This window comes from Prenolepis imparis, unplaced genomic scaffold, assembly GCF_030444845.1.
Source record: "Prenolepis imparis isolate NDT839.2.m4 unplaced genomic scaffold, iyPreImpa1.0 SCAF_3, whole genome shotgun sequence".
Taxonomy (NCBI): Eukaryota; Metazoa; Arthropoda; class Insecta; order Hymenoptera; family Formicidae; genus Prenolepis; species Prenolepis imparis.
In genome coordinates this window covers 5989597-6008998 of record NW_028141161.1, presented here as the reverse complement: position 1 = coordinate 6008998, position 19402 = coordinate 5989597, and the positions used below count along the sequence as shown (strand labels likewise).

Genomic DNA, 19402 nt, shown 5'->3' with positions numbered 1-19402 from the left:
AGGCGGATGAAACGTCCAGAAAAACAGCCGTAGTGTGTCCGTTCTTAAAGAAGTTCGCTCTGACCGTGGAAGTCAGCTTAATTAAATTCTCTCCGCAGGAACGATCGCGTCTAAAACCGTTTTGATTACCATTTAGAATCTTCTTATTTTCTGCCCACCAATTAAGTCTCTCTGCCAATACACGTTCCATCAGCTTACCAAAACATGAGGACAGCGCAATAGGCCTAACCTTATCTCCACTTTTCTTGTCTATAAACAATACCTGGTATTCCATTCCTGGGGGAAGGACCCCCCAAAGAATATACTATTAAATATTACTGAAATAATGGAGAGATATGGTGACGGAAAAAGTTTTAGCATTTTATATTCTACTCCATCTAAACCTGGAGCCGAATCGCTTTTGACTTTGTTGACTGCTCTAGCTATTTCTTCTATTGTGATGCGTTTGTTAAGATGATTGTATTTATTATTGTGTTTATGTGTGATATCAACCCTAGCCTCCTCAACCCATGGTGGAGAAATCATATCAGCCGTCCTCATAGTTTCCTGAGAACGATCCTTGTTCTGCCATTTATTCCAGTCTACCCTAGTAAAAGACTTTTTAAGTACTCTAATTTTTTTCCATACATAACTAAAATTTGTAAATCTATTAATTGATGATATGAATTGATTAAAGCGCTCTTTTTTCCTATGACTAATAATTTTCGTAGCCTCGGCTCTGGATTTTTTGTACTTAATAAAATCCTCAATTAAACCAGTATGTAGGAAGATTTTCAAACACTCAGCCCTGTTTTGTACTGCCCTGCTACAAGCTCGATCCCACCATTCTACTGGAGGATTGTTATTGAATTTATTCTTAAAGCGTTTACTTTGGCTAGAAGGGTCCATATCGTGTGTTGTTGTTGTGTCATATGGTGGCCTTCCAGAAGCTCTATATACTGCCGATTTCATATCCTGGATTAGTAGCTTGTATATTTGTATATGATCGTGATGTATCGAATTATAGTCAATATCCTCATACTTCTCCCAGCAATTCCTCAAAATTTGGATGTAAACATCCCAGTCTGTTTTTTTCGTAGAAATTCTGTTGGATAGTTTTTTGTAGGTAGGAGCACAATAAGACCCAAAGTCGAATTCTAACGGGAAGTGATCCGATCCCCATAGATCCGCAATCTGTTCGCACCGGATCCGGTCCGCCACGTCCATAGTAGTCCAAATCAGGTCCAAGTTGGAAGATGTATATCCTGGGGGGGCCATCCTGGAAAGTGTATCGTAGTTGGCTACACAGAAATCCAAATCTGACATGATTTCCGCCAAATTTGATCCGTTGTTATCAGTGTTGTTGCAATTCCACTGTGTATTATGTGAATTAAAATCACCAAGAATAACTGTTCCAAAATCAGGAAATTGTCGGAAGAAACGAAACCATGTATTTCTTTTTTCCGTGACACCAGGTCTTCTATAGAGAACTACAATTGTGTATGGACCATTCGAGCTGTTAACCTTAACGCCTACAGACTCTGAATTAGTGAGCCGTACAGAGACGTTAATGGGATAGTGAGAAATAGAGCTTCTAACCAGAAGCACAACTCCTCCCGATCCACTCCTACCTCTAGACCAGAGCTGTCCACGTTTTGCACTTTTCGGCCGATTTCCGAGGCTCACCGCCTAGCGGCCCCCACTTACGCTCGAGACCTTAGCAACGCGTGGCCCGATAATCGTAGTTGCTAAGGTCTCGAGCGTAAGTGGGGGCCGCTAGGCGGTGAGGCTCGGAAATCAGCCGAAAAGTACAAAACGTGGACAGCTCTGCTCTAGACATACCATCCTGTCTATATGAAGTAAATCCCGGAAATTTAAAGCTATCACAATTCTTAAGCTTTGTCTCTGTAATACATATGATATCATACTTTTGGATATACTTTAATAATTCCCATCTCTTATTTTTAATACCTCTTGCATTCCATAGTAATCCTTTCATCATAGCTAGAGTTCAAATCCATCTTACCTGTGTGCTTTTCAGATGCTGTCGAACTTCTATACGGACTTGCTTTTAAATTATTTTTAATAATATTTAATAAGGTGTTGATGACTTGAAGAGTTCTTTCTGAATGAAGCCCATCCGAGCAGTTGTTCTTAAACTGAGAGATTATTGAACTGACCAGTTCCAATGCTTCTTCGAACGAGTACTCCTCCATATTGTTATTTTTTAAGTTAGAGACTTTATTTTGTTTTGAGGCAATTCCATATTCTGTCCTGTGGATATCCATTTCTCTGTTATTGAATTGTTTATAATAATCTCCTACATTATTCTTCTTTATTGTCTGAGGTTTAATTTTTTGTTTTACAGGTGTCCCACGATGCCAGGAACTCGACCTAGGAGGAGGTAAAACATTGTCGTCAATTTCCCTATCACTCTCTCTATTAGGTAGCAATGGCCATTCCGAGTGTGGTATCTCCGATTTACTATAGTGCGTTTGATTATGTGGCTGTAACCTTCTTTTAGCTTCATACGCCGATACATTTTCATCACGCGGTTGATATCTCTATTAATTATATATACTGGACATGATCGAAACGTAGCTTTATGATTGTCTCCGCAATTTGTACATCGAGCCTCCTCCGAACACTTTCCATGAAAAGGACCTCCACATACTACACATATTCTTTTTGCAAAATTGTTTAAGGTGACCATATCTATAGCAATTAAAACATTGCTTAACATTAGGAATGTAAGGTCTGATGCTGAGGGATGTAAGCCCTCCAAAAATTGATATTCTCTGAGGACAAGCTTCGGTTTTGTACGTAATTATGATATTATTTGTATTAATTTTACTAAATATGTTGTCCTCTTTGTTATAATATCTTCTGGACATTCGTTCTAAACTAATTATATTTATCTTATTATCTATAGCCTCTATCAGTTTTGGTATTGTAAATTCCCAATCTCTAACAACTATTTTTTTAAATCGTAGACGCGTAGGAATAGTAATATTAATACCCAGTTCCTCTTCTTTTTGCTGAGAATATTGGTCCATAAATTTATTAGCTTCTATTGCATTATTAAATACCAGCTCCACCGTACGAAATCCCGTCTTAATGGCTTTAATAGATTTTATTTTGTTATAAGCGATAATGTCTAATATTCTAATGAAATTTCGTGCCATCCTATCCGAACATTTTTTCGGTAGTAAACTAGCCTGCAATGAACATTTATCTTTTATATGAGAGTCGAATCTTCTATACTTATTCATAATGTCTCTCATTATGTCTTCCTCTGTTGTTTTAACTTTAACAAATTCATTATTAAGATTGATGTATTTGTCCGGTAAAAATTGTTGGTCCTTTTTAAGATTTGTTACTTGTATCGACTCTAATGTATCGATTTTACTCGCATTCTCAGCGATATGACTAGAATTCCCTAGACTGCTACCTTCTCGAATAGTAGATGGCTCCGTTATACCGGAGCGTTCTATCTGCATTTCACAATCGGACGAACCTACCTCATGCTCCGAATCTATGTTAGAAACTCGACTAGTACCCTCTATTAAACTATCACAGATCGGCGTCTTAAACTCTTTACCTGATGTACCTTCATATCTCTTATCGTAAGATTTTGTTCTGTAACTTTTTACTTTAGCTTTAACTAACGGTTTATATTTTTTATTTTTATCTTTATATGACGGGATTTGTTTTTCACTATCTTCTATTTTTCTACTAGGTTTTACTAATTTTTTATTTTGGAAAGATTCCCACTCCACCAAGCTAATCGATTTGATCCTTGGCTTATAGGTTCTACATTTATAAATCCTACCTTGTCTAAATCTGTACCAAGAACTATCTTATTCCTAGTATCACACTCCTCATCCATCCTAACCTCCATTATCTCTCGATCCCCTACGAGTCCCGAAAAACCGGGCTCGCAGGGGACTTGTTCCTCCGCCTCCACGCTCAGAGTTATATAGTCCTGACAAGGACTGTTTTAAAAAAAAAACACCTCAGCTCAAAAACACTTTTCTCTTACAAGCTTCCAAATCAAAAGCGGAGCACAATTTTGAGCCTGGTTCCACGTCACCACCTCAACCGGAAGTCGCATAGAACTTTGATCAAAATTGGGGTTATGGTTGGGATGGGTTGGGATTGCGGTTGACGGTTGTGGATTGACCAATCAGAGTGAAGCAGCTTACGGCTGATTGGTCAATCAACAATCATAACCCCAATCACAACAAAAAAAATAAATGAGAAAAAATCACAATACGTGTGAATGTGGAATGATAAGCGATGGCCTGTTTTACACTAATTGGGTTCTTTTTCACTCATTTTCGCTCGATTATGTAACGATATGAATGTATCCAACAGCTGATTTAACAAAAAAGAGCGGTGACTGATCATTGAAGTGAAAAAATTCATATCTAAAACGTCGAACACATCGAGTATATAAATACGTACCACGGTTCGTATTTGAGGTTTGGGATTGACGTAAGTTTTATTATTATCTTCGTCATTTTATTTATAGAGTAATATCGCGTAATAATCTTAATTCGTGAATTTTCCATTTGATACGAGCGATTTATTTATTATGTCGAATAAAGCAATGTTGATATATATAATTGGATATTTTTATACTTCAGCTTATCGTCTCATAGAAGTCTAAAGGAATGGCTGAAGAGGAGAAGGCTGTTCCTTCATCCATGACTCAATGCTATGAAAATTACATTATAGTCGACGTGGGTGCCAATTTAACGAATAAGAAGTACAGTCGTGATTTAGACAGTGTGATACAAAGGGCGAAGGATGCCGGTGTACAGAAGATCATGGTGATAGGTGCCAGCATACGTTCCAGCAAAGAAGCACTGAGGCTAACTAGAATATACCCTGGGACACTTTACTCGACAGCTGGCATCCATCCGCACGATGCCAAATCTTGGGAGGACACAGACACTCTTCAAGAACTGGAGAGCATAGCCAACAATATTGAATGCGTTGCGATTGGGGAATGTGGCTTGAACTACAGTCGGGACTTCTCAGCCCCGGAGATTCAACGCGCTGTATTTCACAAGCAAATAGAATTAGCCTGCACCTTAAATAAGCCATTGGTGATACACGAGAGAGGCGCGCAAAAGGATGTGCTGGAGGTTCTCGGTCAATATAAGAATCGTCTACCCCCAGTTCTAATTCACTCCTTCATCGGCACCGCGGAGGAGGCGCAGATCTATTTGGATCAAGGCTTCTACCTAGGTATCACGGGTTATTTGTGCAAGGATAAGTCCGACAGCGGGATAAGACAGTTGCTAGAAGGTGGACAGGCGCCGTTAGATAAGATCTTGATAGAAACCGACGCACCATTCATGTATCCCAATACCAGAGCTAGCAAGCTACCCGCACATGTAAAGGACGCTTTAACCGAACGGTCTACGATGTTCCTCCAGCGTTATTGCACCTTTCAACGTAACGAACCGTGTGCCTTGCCAGCGATCGTAGAAATGGTGGCGGCATTTATGCGAACTACTCCGGAGCAAGTTGCACTGGCTACCGCTTTTAATGCATTAAAATTATTCGGGTTGAATCAGTGATAATATTCGAATCTAACGAAATTGTACAAAATGGTGCTAAGTTGGTGCTATACATATATATGTATATATATATATATATATATATATATATATATATATATATATATATATATACAGTGTTTGCTGTTATCTAAATAAAATTATGTAGATAATCATCTAGATATGAAATTTTGGCGTTATCTTATCTTTATATGGATAATAAAAATATGTATTATTTATTCCATCTTAGTTGACAAAAAATGTTACCTTTACCAAATTATCTGGAAATTCTCTAGATGATTATCTAGAAATTATCTAAATAATTATCTAGAGTTATCTAGATAATGTTCAGATAATTTGGTTTAGAGTCATTGCACATAAAAATACTTTAGGCTCCTGGGTGCTCACCGCGGCCATATTGGATTGTGACGTCAGAGGCGAGAAAGCACACGCTGAAAATTCTTAGATGCCATTTTTTAATGAAAAGATATTTCGATTGAACACTTTCAGATGGCTTTAGCACACTTTTAAAAAATCCCGAAAATATTCTTTTTCCTTGACAGTCAATCAACAACCGTGAAATGAACGAGATATCAGACTTTGACATGCGGAATGACGGCCTCATAATATTACATTTTACAGCTGTTGATTGATTATAAAGTGAAAAGGATAGCTTTCGGGGGTATTTTAAGAGTGTGCTAAAACCATCTGAAGTGTTGTTTCATCGAAATATTTTTTTATTTCGAAATGGCATCTAAGAATTTCTAGCGTGTTTTCTCGCCTCTGACGTCACGATTTCGACATAGTCGGCAAGGAGCCAGGAGCCTTGAACATAAGCGATAAACTAAACATATAAATAAAAGTATGAATATATTTTTATATCCCTTTTATAATTTAGATTTTTTTTGTAACTGTGTTTACATAAGCTGTCTTAAAAATAATATTAATCTGGAAGTTATCTAGATGAATCGCCATATAATTTTATCTTTTATCTAGATATATTTAAAACAAAATCATCTTCATCTTATCTCAGATGAATTTACATAAATTCATCTCATCTTTATCTAGCTAATTTTAAAATCATTTAAGCGCAACACTGTATATATATGTATATATATATGAATTTTATTACAATTTTTAAATGTATAAAGCTTAAATTTGGAGAGTCATGATCCATTTCTTCACAATGTTTTTTTTTCTTACAGAAATGGTATAGTTACATAATAGTTGAGAAAACTCATTTAATAAATGCCTGCTTGTAGAATGACGAAGTTAATATAATAATAATATAATAAAGTTTACTCTTATATTAAGTTTATATGAGCTGGAGGAATGTATGTTTTACACATATTTTTATGTATATTATCCTATATATAACATATTGTTAAATTGTATATGTACCAGAATATTTTTATTATATTGAGATTTGTGAATTTCTCTTTTTTGTTTTTTTTTCTATAAAATGATTCAAATATACATATGATATATATATGTATATACATGTGTAGATACAAATCTATTCATATATAAAATCCAGTATTATATGTTTCATTGTTAATATGATATAAATATTTTTGTACAAATAAATTGTTATATAGAGATTATTTTCTTTCAACACACATTATCAAAGACATTGTTTTTCTTTTGAATTGTATTTATAATTTCAAAGATAAAAATGCACATATAACATTAATAAATGCACTATATTGGATAAACTATTATTACATTATATATTTATTTTAGAGTTAACAAAATACTTAAGCTCAAAAAATTTTCAAATCTCAAATAAAAATTAAATATCTCAACTTTTATTATTTTTAAAATTATTTTTAGTGACTAACACTTTTTCTGTACATGTTATATATATTTCTATAAAAATTAAAAATTAAGATTGACATTTAAAATTAATATTTTAAATATTATTGATAAACATTCGATATAGATACGAAATTTCATTAAATTTTGTTTTAAAATTAAATTTTTAGTAAAATTCGGCAAGTTTGTAAAAATCCAAAATAATGTTTCGTAAGTTTATTATTAATAATTTTTAGAAGTACTTTTTTATTTACTTTGTTCCTAGTATTTAATTATATTTTATTATGAAAATTCTTGATTCATATTGAAATATATTAGTTATTCACTAAACTTTATTCGTATTTTCAATGAATTTATTGTAATTTCAACAGAATATTTTCATTAATATTCATATATATTCTTTATATATAAAAAATTAAAAAACATTTGGCCATTAACTATAAATATTGTAAAATAATTGTTTCATTATATATAATCTCATTGCAGAATTTGTAATTCATGATAATAAAAGCTCATTTTTATTAATATACTATCTATTCTCTTTAATTATGTATCATTTCACATTCTTGTTTTTATTTTTTACATATTTTTAAATGGATTATTTTATTATACATTTTTTTATTTACGAAGCTATTATACATTAATAGCTAATATGCAATGTTTACAATTTTGTGAGAATATATAACAATAAATCCACATTTTTAGGGACAGTGTATTTTATAATATTGATTACAAAATATTTCAATTAGCTGAAACCGAAAGATCTTCACATTTCAGCCTTATAGCTTGCATCAAATAGGGAACCCTTTCATGTTCGGGTAACTTCATCCAAGAACTAGAATTTATTGCAATTGTATTGGACTTTGTTAACGCTTCGGCAGACCTTATCTTTAGCAGCCATGTACTTTTCAATCTTTGCGAATTCACAGCGTATGCAACATCGGGTAAATTTAAGATAAGTATTCTGAAAACATAAAATATGTATCAGCAACAAGTAAACGATTAAATAATTGTGATAATTAAATAAATTGGGATCTTACATTTGACTTTCACTTGGAGTTTGTATATCCTCGACATAAATCGTGTTAGTTTCGCTGCACGTAACTGTATTAATTGCAATAGGATATCCACCTTTCCTCATTACAATAACATGGTCTACAGCAAATGATAACATTTTAGATAACTATCATAATCTAACTTAGATAATAATTATTGTAAAATTATATAATTTTGAATTAATATTTATAACAATTAAGATTGTGTATATGCAATTTTAAGTTATTAATATATTATTAATATATTATTTATATTATATTAATTATATTATATTTTATCATACTATTATTTTATATTATTATTTTACAATTATATTATATATTATATTTTATTATATTAATATATGTACTATTTTTTTATATTTAATATATTAATTATAAATAGTATATTAATATAATAAAAGATTTAATATATTAATTATTAATATATTAGTTTATTAATATATTATTATAATATAATGAAAACATAAAAAAGATTTTTTTTAACTTGGCAAACTAGTGACAATAAAGAAAAAAATTCAATTTGAATTCATTGATACTTACTAATGTAATGGCCAAGTCTTGTTCTTACATCATTGTGAACGTACTGCGATCCACCCAATGCTAGTTCCAACGCTGCTCTTACAGAACACGCAGGAAGAACTGGGCTAATGGCAACAGTAGCATATTCAAGTATATTTTGCAATGGCCATGATCCATTATATGTAGGATACAATGTTTTAATACTTTGATATAAAAGTAATAATTCTCTAGCATAAATATTCTTCATTATTTCATTGTCGCTTTTTACATTCTGAGAAAAAACTTTGTCAAGTAATTTTGGATTGTAACAATCTAATGCGATTAAATGTAGAGCAAATCTGATCATAGATTTTCTGAAAGGTTTGTTCTCCACCTCGTTCGCTAATATCGCGTCTCGTATTGTATCCCAAAATACTGGCTTATAATCTGCATTGGTGAATCCTTCCAAGAAAATAGATAATTTAAAATATGGCGCAGCTTTTAACAGATTCGGCTGTTCGAAGCATTTCGCTGCTAGATATTCCATGAGGGGTATGTGAGCGTAATTTAGATCATTCAACAGTTTGAGTAGCTGAATGCCGCTGGCGAAATTAATGTTTGAGGATAATGATGAATTTACACAAGCATCCACTAGTGCCTCGTTGTAGAACTTGCATCCATGTTCTTTGCTGTAACAATATATATATTATCGATATTTTACTTTTTACAATGTCAGATATTAATATAAGTATTTTGTAACATACTTCTTTACGGTGACAAACACCAGCTTGTTCAGTATCTTGATTATATCTTGAACGTTTAATTGGTTCGCATTAGCTATAAGAATCTTTTGTATTTTGGATAATACTTCGAAACCCATCGTAGATAGATGAGATTCGAAACAACACAAACTGTGAAAGATGGACCGAGCTGTTTGTGCATCTAGATTATTTTCATATTTCATATTTTTCCACAATGAGTTGAGTATTATATCTTGTATTATTGGATTATTTATATTATTTTCACTTATAAATCTTAAAGACCATGTTAACAGAGATATATCATCCGAATCTAACTTTGTGGGTAATTGCGCTTCAAATACCAGAGGCAGAGCTATCAGTAGAGCTTCTTGCAAAGGCGTTCTATCCATTTTCCTTAATAAAAAAACTATAAAGATTATATTTCGAAGAGATATTTCATTTACATTTGTGCGAATCATTTGCAACAGTGATTGAGTTAAAATATTGTTGGTAGGAACTTGAAAATATGTAAATACTTTCAGGCTTTCAATAATATCATTTGTTTTCATGAGTCTAATGTCCTTGTTTAGTACTTCGCATAAACGTACAAAGCCTACATGCTCTCTGATAATTTGCACATCTCTCACATTTCTAGATGCTTTAAATAACATAGACATTGTATCAACAACGTCGTGCATAGTCATATTTGTATAATTTGCTGCTGCTTCTTCCAAGATTTTTATAGGTCTACTTGATATTTTGATATTGAATGCACCATTATTTCTTGTTGATAATGTAAAATCTTCCAGTTGTGTATAATCTGAGGAAAAATTCTGTGCTGTACTATATTTATACCATAATTACATATCTAAATTGTTTGATTACCTGTCAAATCAGTGCTATATATTCGTGATGCACTTGGAACCAATTGAAACGATGTTACATAATTTGACAAGACTGTACAATTACGTGCTATCGGATAGAGTCGCAGCAAACTCTTTAGAGTCCTGTCCATATTAAATACAAAATTATATTGCTCTGTAGCAGTAATCCTTCTGTAAATTATAAAATAATATTATGTTCACTATTGTCACTAAAATGTTATTAATTTTACAAAGATTTTAAAAAAAATTTCATTAAAAAATATGGAGATAATTTGATAGTTCAAATATGAGCTAAATGCTCTAGTGTTAAACATATATATATATACCGGCCATATATAATTTAAATAATAAAAAAGAAAAGGTTCAAAACTCTTACACATAAAATTCTTCATATAATTCCACTGTTACTAATATTTATTTCGTATTTTGAGAATTTATTAAAATTTATTAATATTACGGCAGTATAAATAAAAAATAATTTACTTCTTTTTTAATTGCATGCACATTAGCACATGTCTTGAACAAAATAGGCAGCATATACTAACCTTCTTCTTCTTTGATTGTGGCTCCTACACGATCGCGTTAAACGGCCATCAACTGGTGTAAAAGAGAAACTGTTTACAGGGGCGGGAAAGTTTGAATGGGTAAAGTGATAAATGTGAAAGCTTAGTCGAGGTGATTAAACTCTAAGTTCACAGGATTTGAGGTAAGATATATACTAACCTAAAACCTAACCAGTAATTTGTTCCCTCTTGAGTCACAGTTTAGTCAATATATGTATGATAATAAAGCCGAATGTGTAGTTTGTGGATCATGTGACATATCGCCATATTCTTAGTTGGATAAAAAAGCGCCAAATTTCAAAACATTATCAGATGAAAAATATCACCGACGAGATACTATTAAAGACCGATGGTCTTACGGGAGTTTGTCGCTCGAAAAAGATTGCTGCGCGCTAGCGCCATCTCAGTAATATTGCGGTCGCAGTGAGAAACAGTAATTGAAAATAAGAAATTATATGATAACACACGAAATGCAATTATTCGAAAAAAATATATTATATCGAGTACATACGAGATATTAATAATATATATATATATATATATATATATATGTATATATATATAGGTATATACACACACATGTATATGTGTATATACAATATATCTTTTTCTTTTAAACTACTACTTTGAATAAAAATATTATACATAAAAAATAAAGAATGCTTTTTTTTCAATTTTTGAAGAATTCTAGTATAATATTTCAAGAGTCCTCCGTTATAATATTTGGCAAATTTCGAAACAGCAGTGTGTATATAATTTCTCTCTCTCTTTCTCTCTTTTTCTCCTCTCTCCTTCTCTCTTCCTTTCTTCTTTTTTCTCTTGTATGCAAGCATTGAATCTCTCTCGAGGCTTATTATTTTTTATTTTACTTTTCTAACTTGTTTTATTTATGTGACAAATGCGGCTTTTTTGCATTTTTTATTTTTATTTTATATTTTTGAATGTAATTTTATTAGATTAATGAGATTTTTTACGATTAAAATGACACCAATCACAACATAAATCAGATAATTTTTTATTAGACAAGTAATTAAAATTGCATATTTTAACTAAAAATTATCCGATTTATGTCGTGTTTGCAGTGTCATTTTAATCGCTAAAATTTCATTAATCCATTAAAATTATTTTCAAACCGATAAAATGCAAATTAAAAGTTTTAGTTTTTATGTATAAGATGTTTACAATCGTGATTATTGTAGATAAGGAAAGATTCCCGATGTCGTCGAAGCGAGAGCGAGAACGAAAAAAAGAACAAGCGAGATGACGTATCATCAAAGAGTTCCGAAGTCTCTCTCGCGAGGTTCCCTTTAAATATAATCTTTCATATCATATGTCATGTTACTATAGAAAATACAATTTTTGTATTTCGCATTTTATCGAGTTGAAAATTATTTTAATGAATTAATGAGGTTTTTGCGATTAAAATAACACCAAACATGACATAAATCGGTAATTTTTAATTAAATAAGTGATTAAAATTTTGATTACATATATATAATATGTTTTAAAGAGATTACAATATTCAAAATATTCAAATACGATAATTATATATAAATATATATGTGTATTTTTTAAATTTGTATATTATTTTAATTTTAATTTTTTTAATTTAATTTATTTATTAATAATTATTAATATTATTATTGTTTTATTATAATTATATTATTTTTATATATTATTTTTTTTATTTATATTAGTGTCATTATATAGTTTATATTCAACATAATTATAATAATTATATATTCATATATAAATAATGAGATAGGAATTTGGTAAGGTAAAGTCGGTAAAATGTTCTTGTTAGTTATCCTCCGTACAGGTTGGAGAGAATAACTAATATAATCATTACCGACCGTATGACGGGCCCACCGAGCCCATTTGGTAGAGACAGAAATGTACCCAGGGCTGACCGTCTTTACTAGTACCTAGTCGGTGAAAATATTAAAGTAAAATATTAATATTTTAAAACTACGGCCCTGCGCACAATAGAGAAAATATCAGGAATACATATTAAATATTAGGAATAAGAATTATTTAAAAATAATAAAATCGAAAAAACTCTGATAAGCGATTGGTTGAATCCTTACGCTGGGTCCACAATAGGTGATTTAAGCCCTAAGCCTTAAGAAATTGATCAATCGCAGTCAAGTATGAGGAGAAAACTCGACTGTGGTTGGTCAATTTCTTAAGGCTTAGGGCTTAAATCACCTATTGTGGACCCACTGTTAAATTTACGGTTACGGAAAAAGTTTACGGCCTCTATAATCCAGCCTTTAGCTTATTAGCCCTTATTAGTCCTTTATATCCGAATTTGTATTTTTCTTTGACTATATAAATGGACTGCTATAGTGCTAGCTTATATCGAAATCCAAGACCAGAGGCTCAATTCTGTACACGCGTATCGACACATAACGTGTCGTTGCGCATATATTTTGACATGTAAAGTATATGCGCAACGACACGTTACGCCGGGTCTACAATGAGTCGTTAGTTGTAAGTCGTAAGAAAATTGACCAACTACAGTCGATTATTTTTGAAATAATCAAGTGTGGTTGGTCAATTTTCTTACGACTTACGACTAACGACTCATTGTAGACCCGGCATTACAGTGGGTCCACAATAGGTGATTTAAGCCCTAAGCCTTAAGAAATTGATCAATCGCAGTCAAGTATGAGGAAAAAACTCGACTGTGATTGGTCAATTTCTTAAGGCTTAGGGCTTAAATCACCTATTGTGGACCCAGCGTAAAACCTAGTCTACAATAGAGTCGTAAGGTCGTAAACGTAAGAAATTGACCAATCACAGTCGATTATTTTCCTCGAATTCAACTGCGATTGGTCAATTTCTTACGTTTACGACCTTACGACTCTATTGTAGACTAGGCTTAACAGTGGATCCACTGTTACGCTGGGTCCACAATAGGTGATTTAAGCCCTAAGCCTTAAGAAATTGACCAATCACAGTCGAGTTTTCTCCTCATACTTGACTGCGATTGATCAATTTCTTAAGGCTTAGGGCTTAAATCACCTATTGTGGACCCACTGTTAAGTCTAGTCTACAATAGAGTCGTAAGGTCGTAAACGTAAGAAATTGACCAATCACAGTCGATTATTCTCCTCGAATTCAACTGTGATTGGTCAATTTCTTACGTTTACGACCTTACGACTCTATTGTAGACTAGCCCTTACGCTGGGTCCACAATAGGTGATTTAAGTCCTAAGCCTTAAGAAATTGACCAATCACAGTCGAGTTTTCTCCTCATACTTGACTGCGATTGATCAATTTCTTAAGGCTTAGGGCTTAAATCAGCTATTGTGGACCCAGCGTTATGTGTCGATACGCGTGTACAGAATTGAGCCTCAGGGGCTCGATTCTTGAATTCATTCGCAAGAGAAACGTATACGCAAATTCGGCTCTTACAGAAAAGTTGCAAGTTGATTGGCTAAAAGCCATGCGATAGCCAATCAACTTGCAACTTTTCTGTAAGAGCCGAATTTGCGTATACGTTTCTCTTGCGAATGAATTCAAGAATCGAGTCCCTCGAGTGGAATTACGTGCACAATCGAATTCGATCAGTCGACTTCTAATGCGTTTCTGCTCTACAGTTTTCTTAGTTCATGCTTATTTATTATTGGATTTTTCTCGTCAAAAATCCACTGCGCACAATAGAGAAAATATTAGGAATAAGTATTAAATATTAGGAATAAGAATTTTTTTTAAATAATAAAATCTAAGGACTCTGTTATAAAAATACAAATTCAGATATAAAGGACTAGTAAGGGTTAATAAGCTTAGTAAGAGCCCGTTATACCCTTGTATATCAGAGTTTTTTTCGATTTTATTATTTCAAAATAATTCCTATTCCTAATATTTAATATTTATTTCTCTATTGTGCGCAGGGCCTAAGGGAAATTGCAAAGAAGTAAGATTTGTAATTTTTCTCTCTTTTGATGTTGTAATTTATTATATTTTATTATATATAATAATATTAATCAATTTTACCTTTGCAAAAAGATCTTTTGAAAATTTAAAGAAATATATATTACACGCAAATCTGAAAGACATATATACAGGGTGTCCCATAATTCGCGAACCACCCGTCAGTTGCAAGTAGAGCATGTTGAACTGAATAGAAAAGTCCTCTACCATTTTGCGATTTTCGCAATAATTAATGAGAAATAAATTAAAGAAGATCAGCCAATTCGCGTGACGACGACGAGAAAAGACAGCCCAGTTTCACATCGTTACTAAGCATGCGGCGAAAAGAAACAGTATAATGTTACACGGTTGCTTGGCGCGCGATGAAGGGGGCAGGAGCGCTTTACAAAAGACAGTAACTACATACGAGTAGCGCTAACTCTGGACCCCCGAGTGGGCTGTCTCTTCTCGCTGCATGCTTATCATCGCTCGAATTGGCTGATTTTCTTTAATTTATTTCTCATTAATTATTGAGAAAATCGCAAAATGGTAGAGGACTTTTCGACTCAGTTTAACCTACTCTACCTACAACTGACGGGTGGTTCGCGAATTATGGGACACCCTGTATATAAAATTTATACAAAATTATCTTAAATTTTACACTTATTTTAAATAAAAAATAATGTATTTTAAGATGTGAATAAAAGTGCAACAATAAGTACGTGTGGGTTATTTTTTTTACTTTTATTAATATAATTCTTCTCTAGACAAGAAAATCAACTTATTTCTTCGAGGATAAAATAAAAAATATAATACATATGTCTCGCGCGCATACTACTTTACTTTCTTTTCCATAGTCACACACGAGAAAAATATAAGACACGAATAATATAAATATTATAAAATCTACAGGCATTCGTTACGATGAGATATTAAATATAGAAAGTTTGGTTTTCTCCTTTCTAGCTAATAATAGCTCGCACACAATAATTTACAATAAAATACAACTTTTATTTAAAGCGCAAATCATATTTTACTATACGTTTTTAATAAATATTGCAAGTAATGCGTTATTGTAAAAATATGTGTAAAATAGAGTAAAAGAAAAATAGAAAGGATAGGAAGAAAATGAGAAAGACAAGATGAGAGAAAAAAAGGAAAAGAAAAGGAGAGGTAAAAAAAAAAGAAAGAGAGAGAGAGAGAGAGAGAGAGAGAGAAGAAAAAAGGAGGAAAAAGAAAAGAGAGGGAAAAGGAAAAGAAGAGAAAAAAAGGAGAGAGAAAAAATAGCTAGTATACAAAGTGATAATATAACCTTACTGTTATATGCCAATAAAGATTAACAATAGATTAAAATACTATGTTTCTTTTTTACCCTTTATAACCCAATTAGTATAGCAACTTTTTAAACGTACATCCTTGTTCTCTAAACAATAAGTATAATTGACATTTCATATGTTCTCCTTTGATTTTATTTCTTTTGGGCATCTTCAAAAAATGAAATTAATTATGAATTTATCCGTTAGAAGACAACTTGAAATAACATTTTCGGTATTAATAACAATTTCCTTAATTCTTTTCGTGCGCCATCGCAAAAGTAATAGTGGAAAATAACATTATTGCTCAAAATATGAAAAAAATGCTTGGATTATACAGGGTTAAAAAAATCTAACTGTCAATTTTTTTTATGTAAAAAATGCTAATCATGTTCGTACAATCTGTATACATGTATATATATGGTCTATTGTTGCACGGAATGCCGTACATTCAGTATTTGATTAAAACAATATTCGTATGTAACATTATTCTTATAAGTGAGAATAAATCGGTTTATATTCTTTTTTACTAGCCCCACAAAATATGTCTAATACAAAAAATGATATAAATTTGTAAATCCATTGAAGTCATTCGAAATAATTTAGGTAATTCTTTACAAAAATGTACATAACATCCGCGTATGTGGATAAATCCGCTGATCATGGATTTATTTATTTATAGTCCCGATCTCGATTTTATGTGTGTTGTAAAGGATTTTTTATTCATTATGAGAGTAACATATGCTTGGAATCACACGCAGCATTCTCTTTTATGGGAGCTTTTCAGCAAGAAAGCACAGATGGACAATGTAACGTGATTGGCTATCGAATAGAGAATTTTTAAAATCCCCAAAATTTTTCTATTTATAATAGCCAATTACGACATTGTGTATGCATTATGCATGAATGTTTCTTGCTTGAAAGCTCTTATAATTCCTGAAATATTTTATTGATGATATATATTATATATGACTAAAACTAAAACTTGTGAGAAAAATGTCTTAGAATGTTATGTACAGGGATCCAAATATCCGAAATGTGTCGAGACAGTTGGATATTTCAAAAAGTATATCTGAACGGGAAAACATCAGTGTTTTGAAAAGCTCTTTTGACACCAGCTATCAGAATCTAGAATAGGGTTCTATTGAAAAACATTGATATCACCTTGATCTGACTTATTGTTAGTAACACAAAATCAAACGCAAGATCAAATGTTAATATCGCTAAATATATCACTTTGTATCCTGCAACTTTTCTCTATATAACATTTTTCTATAAAATACATATTTTTCAAAATATCGAGTTGTTCCGACATATTTTGGACACCTGTATATATATTCTCTCGTAGCATTTATATGTATATTATATACAAAAATAGTAAGAAATAAGAGTTTTTTTTTGTTGTTTAATACGCTTCACCAATTACAGTCTTTGGTTTCTGAACTGAAATTTGTTTATTTATTGTCTTCTATCTCATTAATTATTATATATTATTCTATATATAAATATATATATTGTATATATAAATATATCCGTTTTAATTATAAGCACTAAATTATTATTTGTATATTTCTTTCAAATTAAATTTATCGCTTATTCTCCTGCTCCTCATCCCCCAAAAATTCTAATCTTAATAAAAAATCTAAAATTTGAATTTTAAATCGAAAGTAAGTTGGGTTAGGTTAAAATTTTTTTAGGACAGTCTTTTTCCCACATTCCTACGAATTTACTTAAATATTGTAAATATGTATTATAAATGTAAAATTCATGCTTGAACTTCAATAATTGAGCTCAAATTATTACATTTAACACTCGTTTGCATAATCAATTTTAATCGTTAATAATTTTCTGATAAATAAAATAAATGGCAGTTAAAATCTTTTCAAAGATGACTTAGAATCATCGATATATCATCGATCAAAATCATCGACAACATATGTCAAGGTTAAAATCATATCTTCTACCTTCTTTCTTATATGTATACTCCTCAATAATTGTTTTAAAAATTAAACCTGAATGTAAAATAAAATATCCTAAAGCACCGACTGATTCCAATCCTCATGTTGCTCAAAAAATGAATTCTTTATAATATAAATTAAGGTCAAGGTGATTTGTAATTGTGTAAATTTTTGTAAAGAATTTTCTTATAAATCTTTTTTTTAAATAGATTCGAAAAATAGACCGAGAAACTGAATTATCTATAAAGATATGAAACCAATGCTATATATATATGTGTATATACAGGAATGACAATTCCTTTTCTATATGTATAATCGATGCATCGATTGCCAAGAACTTGACAAAATGACGAAGTAATAATATATATATGAACAGTCGATACTTCTTACCTTTAAAAACCCTTAAATATAATAATAACGGAAGATATATAGGCGGATTATACTGAATTCTATCGATAAGTACAGTGGTACGTTTCCATTTCGTATCTCTTTCGATTGTAGTTCACTCTAAATTCCATTTCACTTGCATTTTTTTTATTTTACGTACGGATAACAGTGCATTATATATATATACGATACAATTGTTTACGACAATAACCGTTACACTAACCGTTTCTTAGTATAACACATTTCTTCTTCCATTTAGAATGAGATTATTAAGCTTTATAATAGTCATCTTATAATGATAGTTATTTATTATATAGTATAGAGGGAGAGAGAGCAAATATATAAAGATGTTTTGTTTCTCAAATGTCGTGCGATATCTTTGTGTTCTTATTTAGTTACGTTACAACCCAAGTAGCAAACTGACGTCATTAGACGTCAAAATGACATACACGCTTGCTGCTACCTGGGAATCCAATCCTTTAATTTTGCAGATTTTTATTAATTTTAGGAAATTGAGTTAGAAGGATATGCACAGTAACAAAACTACAATCAAAGTTAGCAATGTTTTCGAGTCTTTTGATCATTAAGTAATATTATATTGTATTTTAAGCTACTGGCGTAATATCCTGAGAGACAGTTGTCTTCTTGTACCAATCTTATGGTGATTTTCTCGTGACTGTCTTTTTAGTAAATGTATGTATATATATGTATATGTACAT

The 19402-nt window shown here is 31.5% G+C and overlaps 3 protein-coding genes across 9 annotated transcripts; 1 reads left to right on the top strand and 2 right to left on the bottom strand.

Moving 5' to 3' along the window:
- Nucleotides 1-1677: 1677 nt before the first annotated feature.
- On the bottom strand, nt 1678-3835 carry LOC145934496 (uncharacterized). Its single transcript, XM_083034960.1, has 2 exons — nt 2006-3835; nt 1678-1884 (listed from the first exon to the last, which is right to left on the bottom strand). Exon 1 carries the CDS (start codon nt 3477-3479, stop codon nt 2583-2585), a length of 897 nt encoding a protein of 298 aa, XP_082891086.1. The 5' UTR covers nt 3480-3835; the 3' UTR covers nt 1678-1884; nt 2006-2582.
- LOC145934495 (3'-5' ssDNA/RNA exonuclease TatD) lies at nt 3496-7272 on the top strand. 3 transcript variants are annotated; one of them, XM_083034957.1, is made up of 3 exons: nt 3496-3605; nt 4025-4476; nt 4629-7272. In XM_083034957.1, exon 3 carries the CDS (start codon nt 4656-4658, stop codon nt 5568-5570), a length of 915 nt encoding a protein of 304 aa, XP_082891083.1. In that variant the 5' UTR covers nt 3496-3605; nt 4025-4476; nt 4629-4655; the 3' UTR covers nt 5571-7272. The 3 variants fall into 3 exon arrangements, with proteins under 3 accessions (XP_082891083.1, XP_082891084.1, XP_082891082.1); XM_083034958.1 differs by having other exon boundaries at nt 3534-3605; nt 4357-4476; XM_083034956.1 differs by lacking the exon at nt 3496-3605 and having other exon boundaries at nt 3835-4476.
- Nucleotides 7273-7879: 607 nt separating this feature from the next.
- Nucleotides 7880-11453, bottom strand: LOC145934494 (uncharacterized). 5 transcript variants are annotated; one of them, XM_083034953.1, is made up of 7 exons: nt 11268-11453; nt 11090-11158; nt 10546-10715; nt 9685-10480; nt 8963-9609; nt 8405-8519; nt 7880-8328 (listed from the first exon to the last, which is right to left on the bottom strand). In XM_083034953.1, the coding sequence occupies exons 3-7, from the start codon at nt 10673-10675 to the stop codon at nt 8106-8108; spliced, it is 1911 nt and encodes a 636-aa protein (XP_082891079.1). In that variant the 5' UTR covers nt 10676-10715; nt 11090-11158; nt 11268-11453; the 3' UTR covers nt 7880-8105. The 5 variants fall into 5 exon arrangements, with proteins under 5 accessions (XP_082891079.1, XP_082891081.1, XP_082891078.1 ...); XM_083034955.1 differs by having other exon boundaries at nt 11090-11141; XM_083034952.1 differs by lacking the exon at nt 11268-11453 and having other exon boundaries at nt 11090-11261.
- Between the last annotated feature and the right edge of the window lie 7949 nt (nt 11454-19402).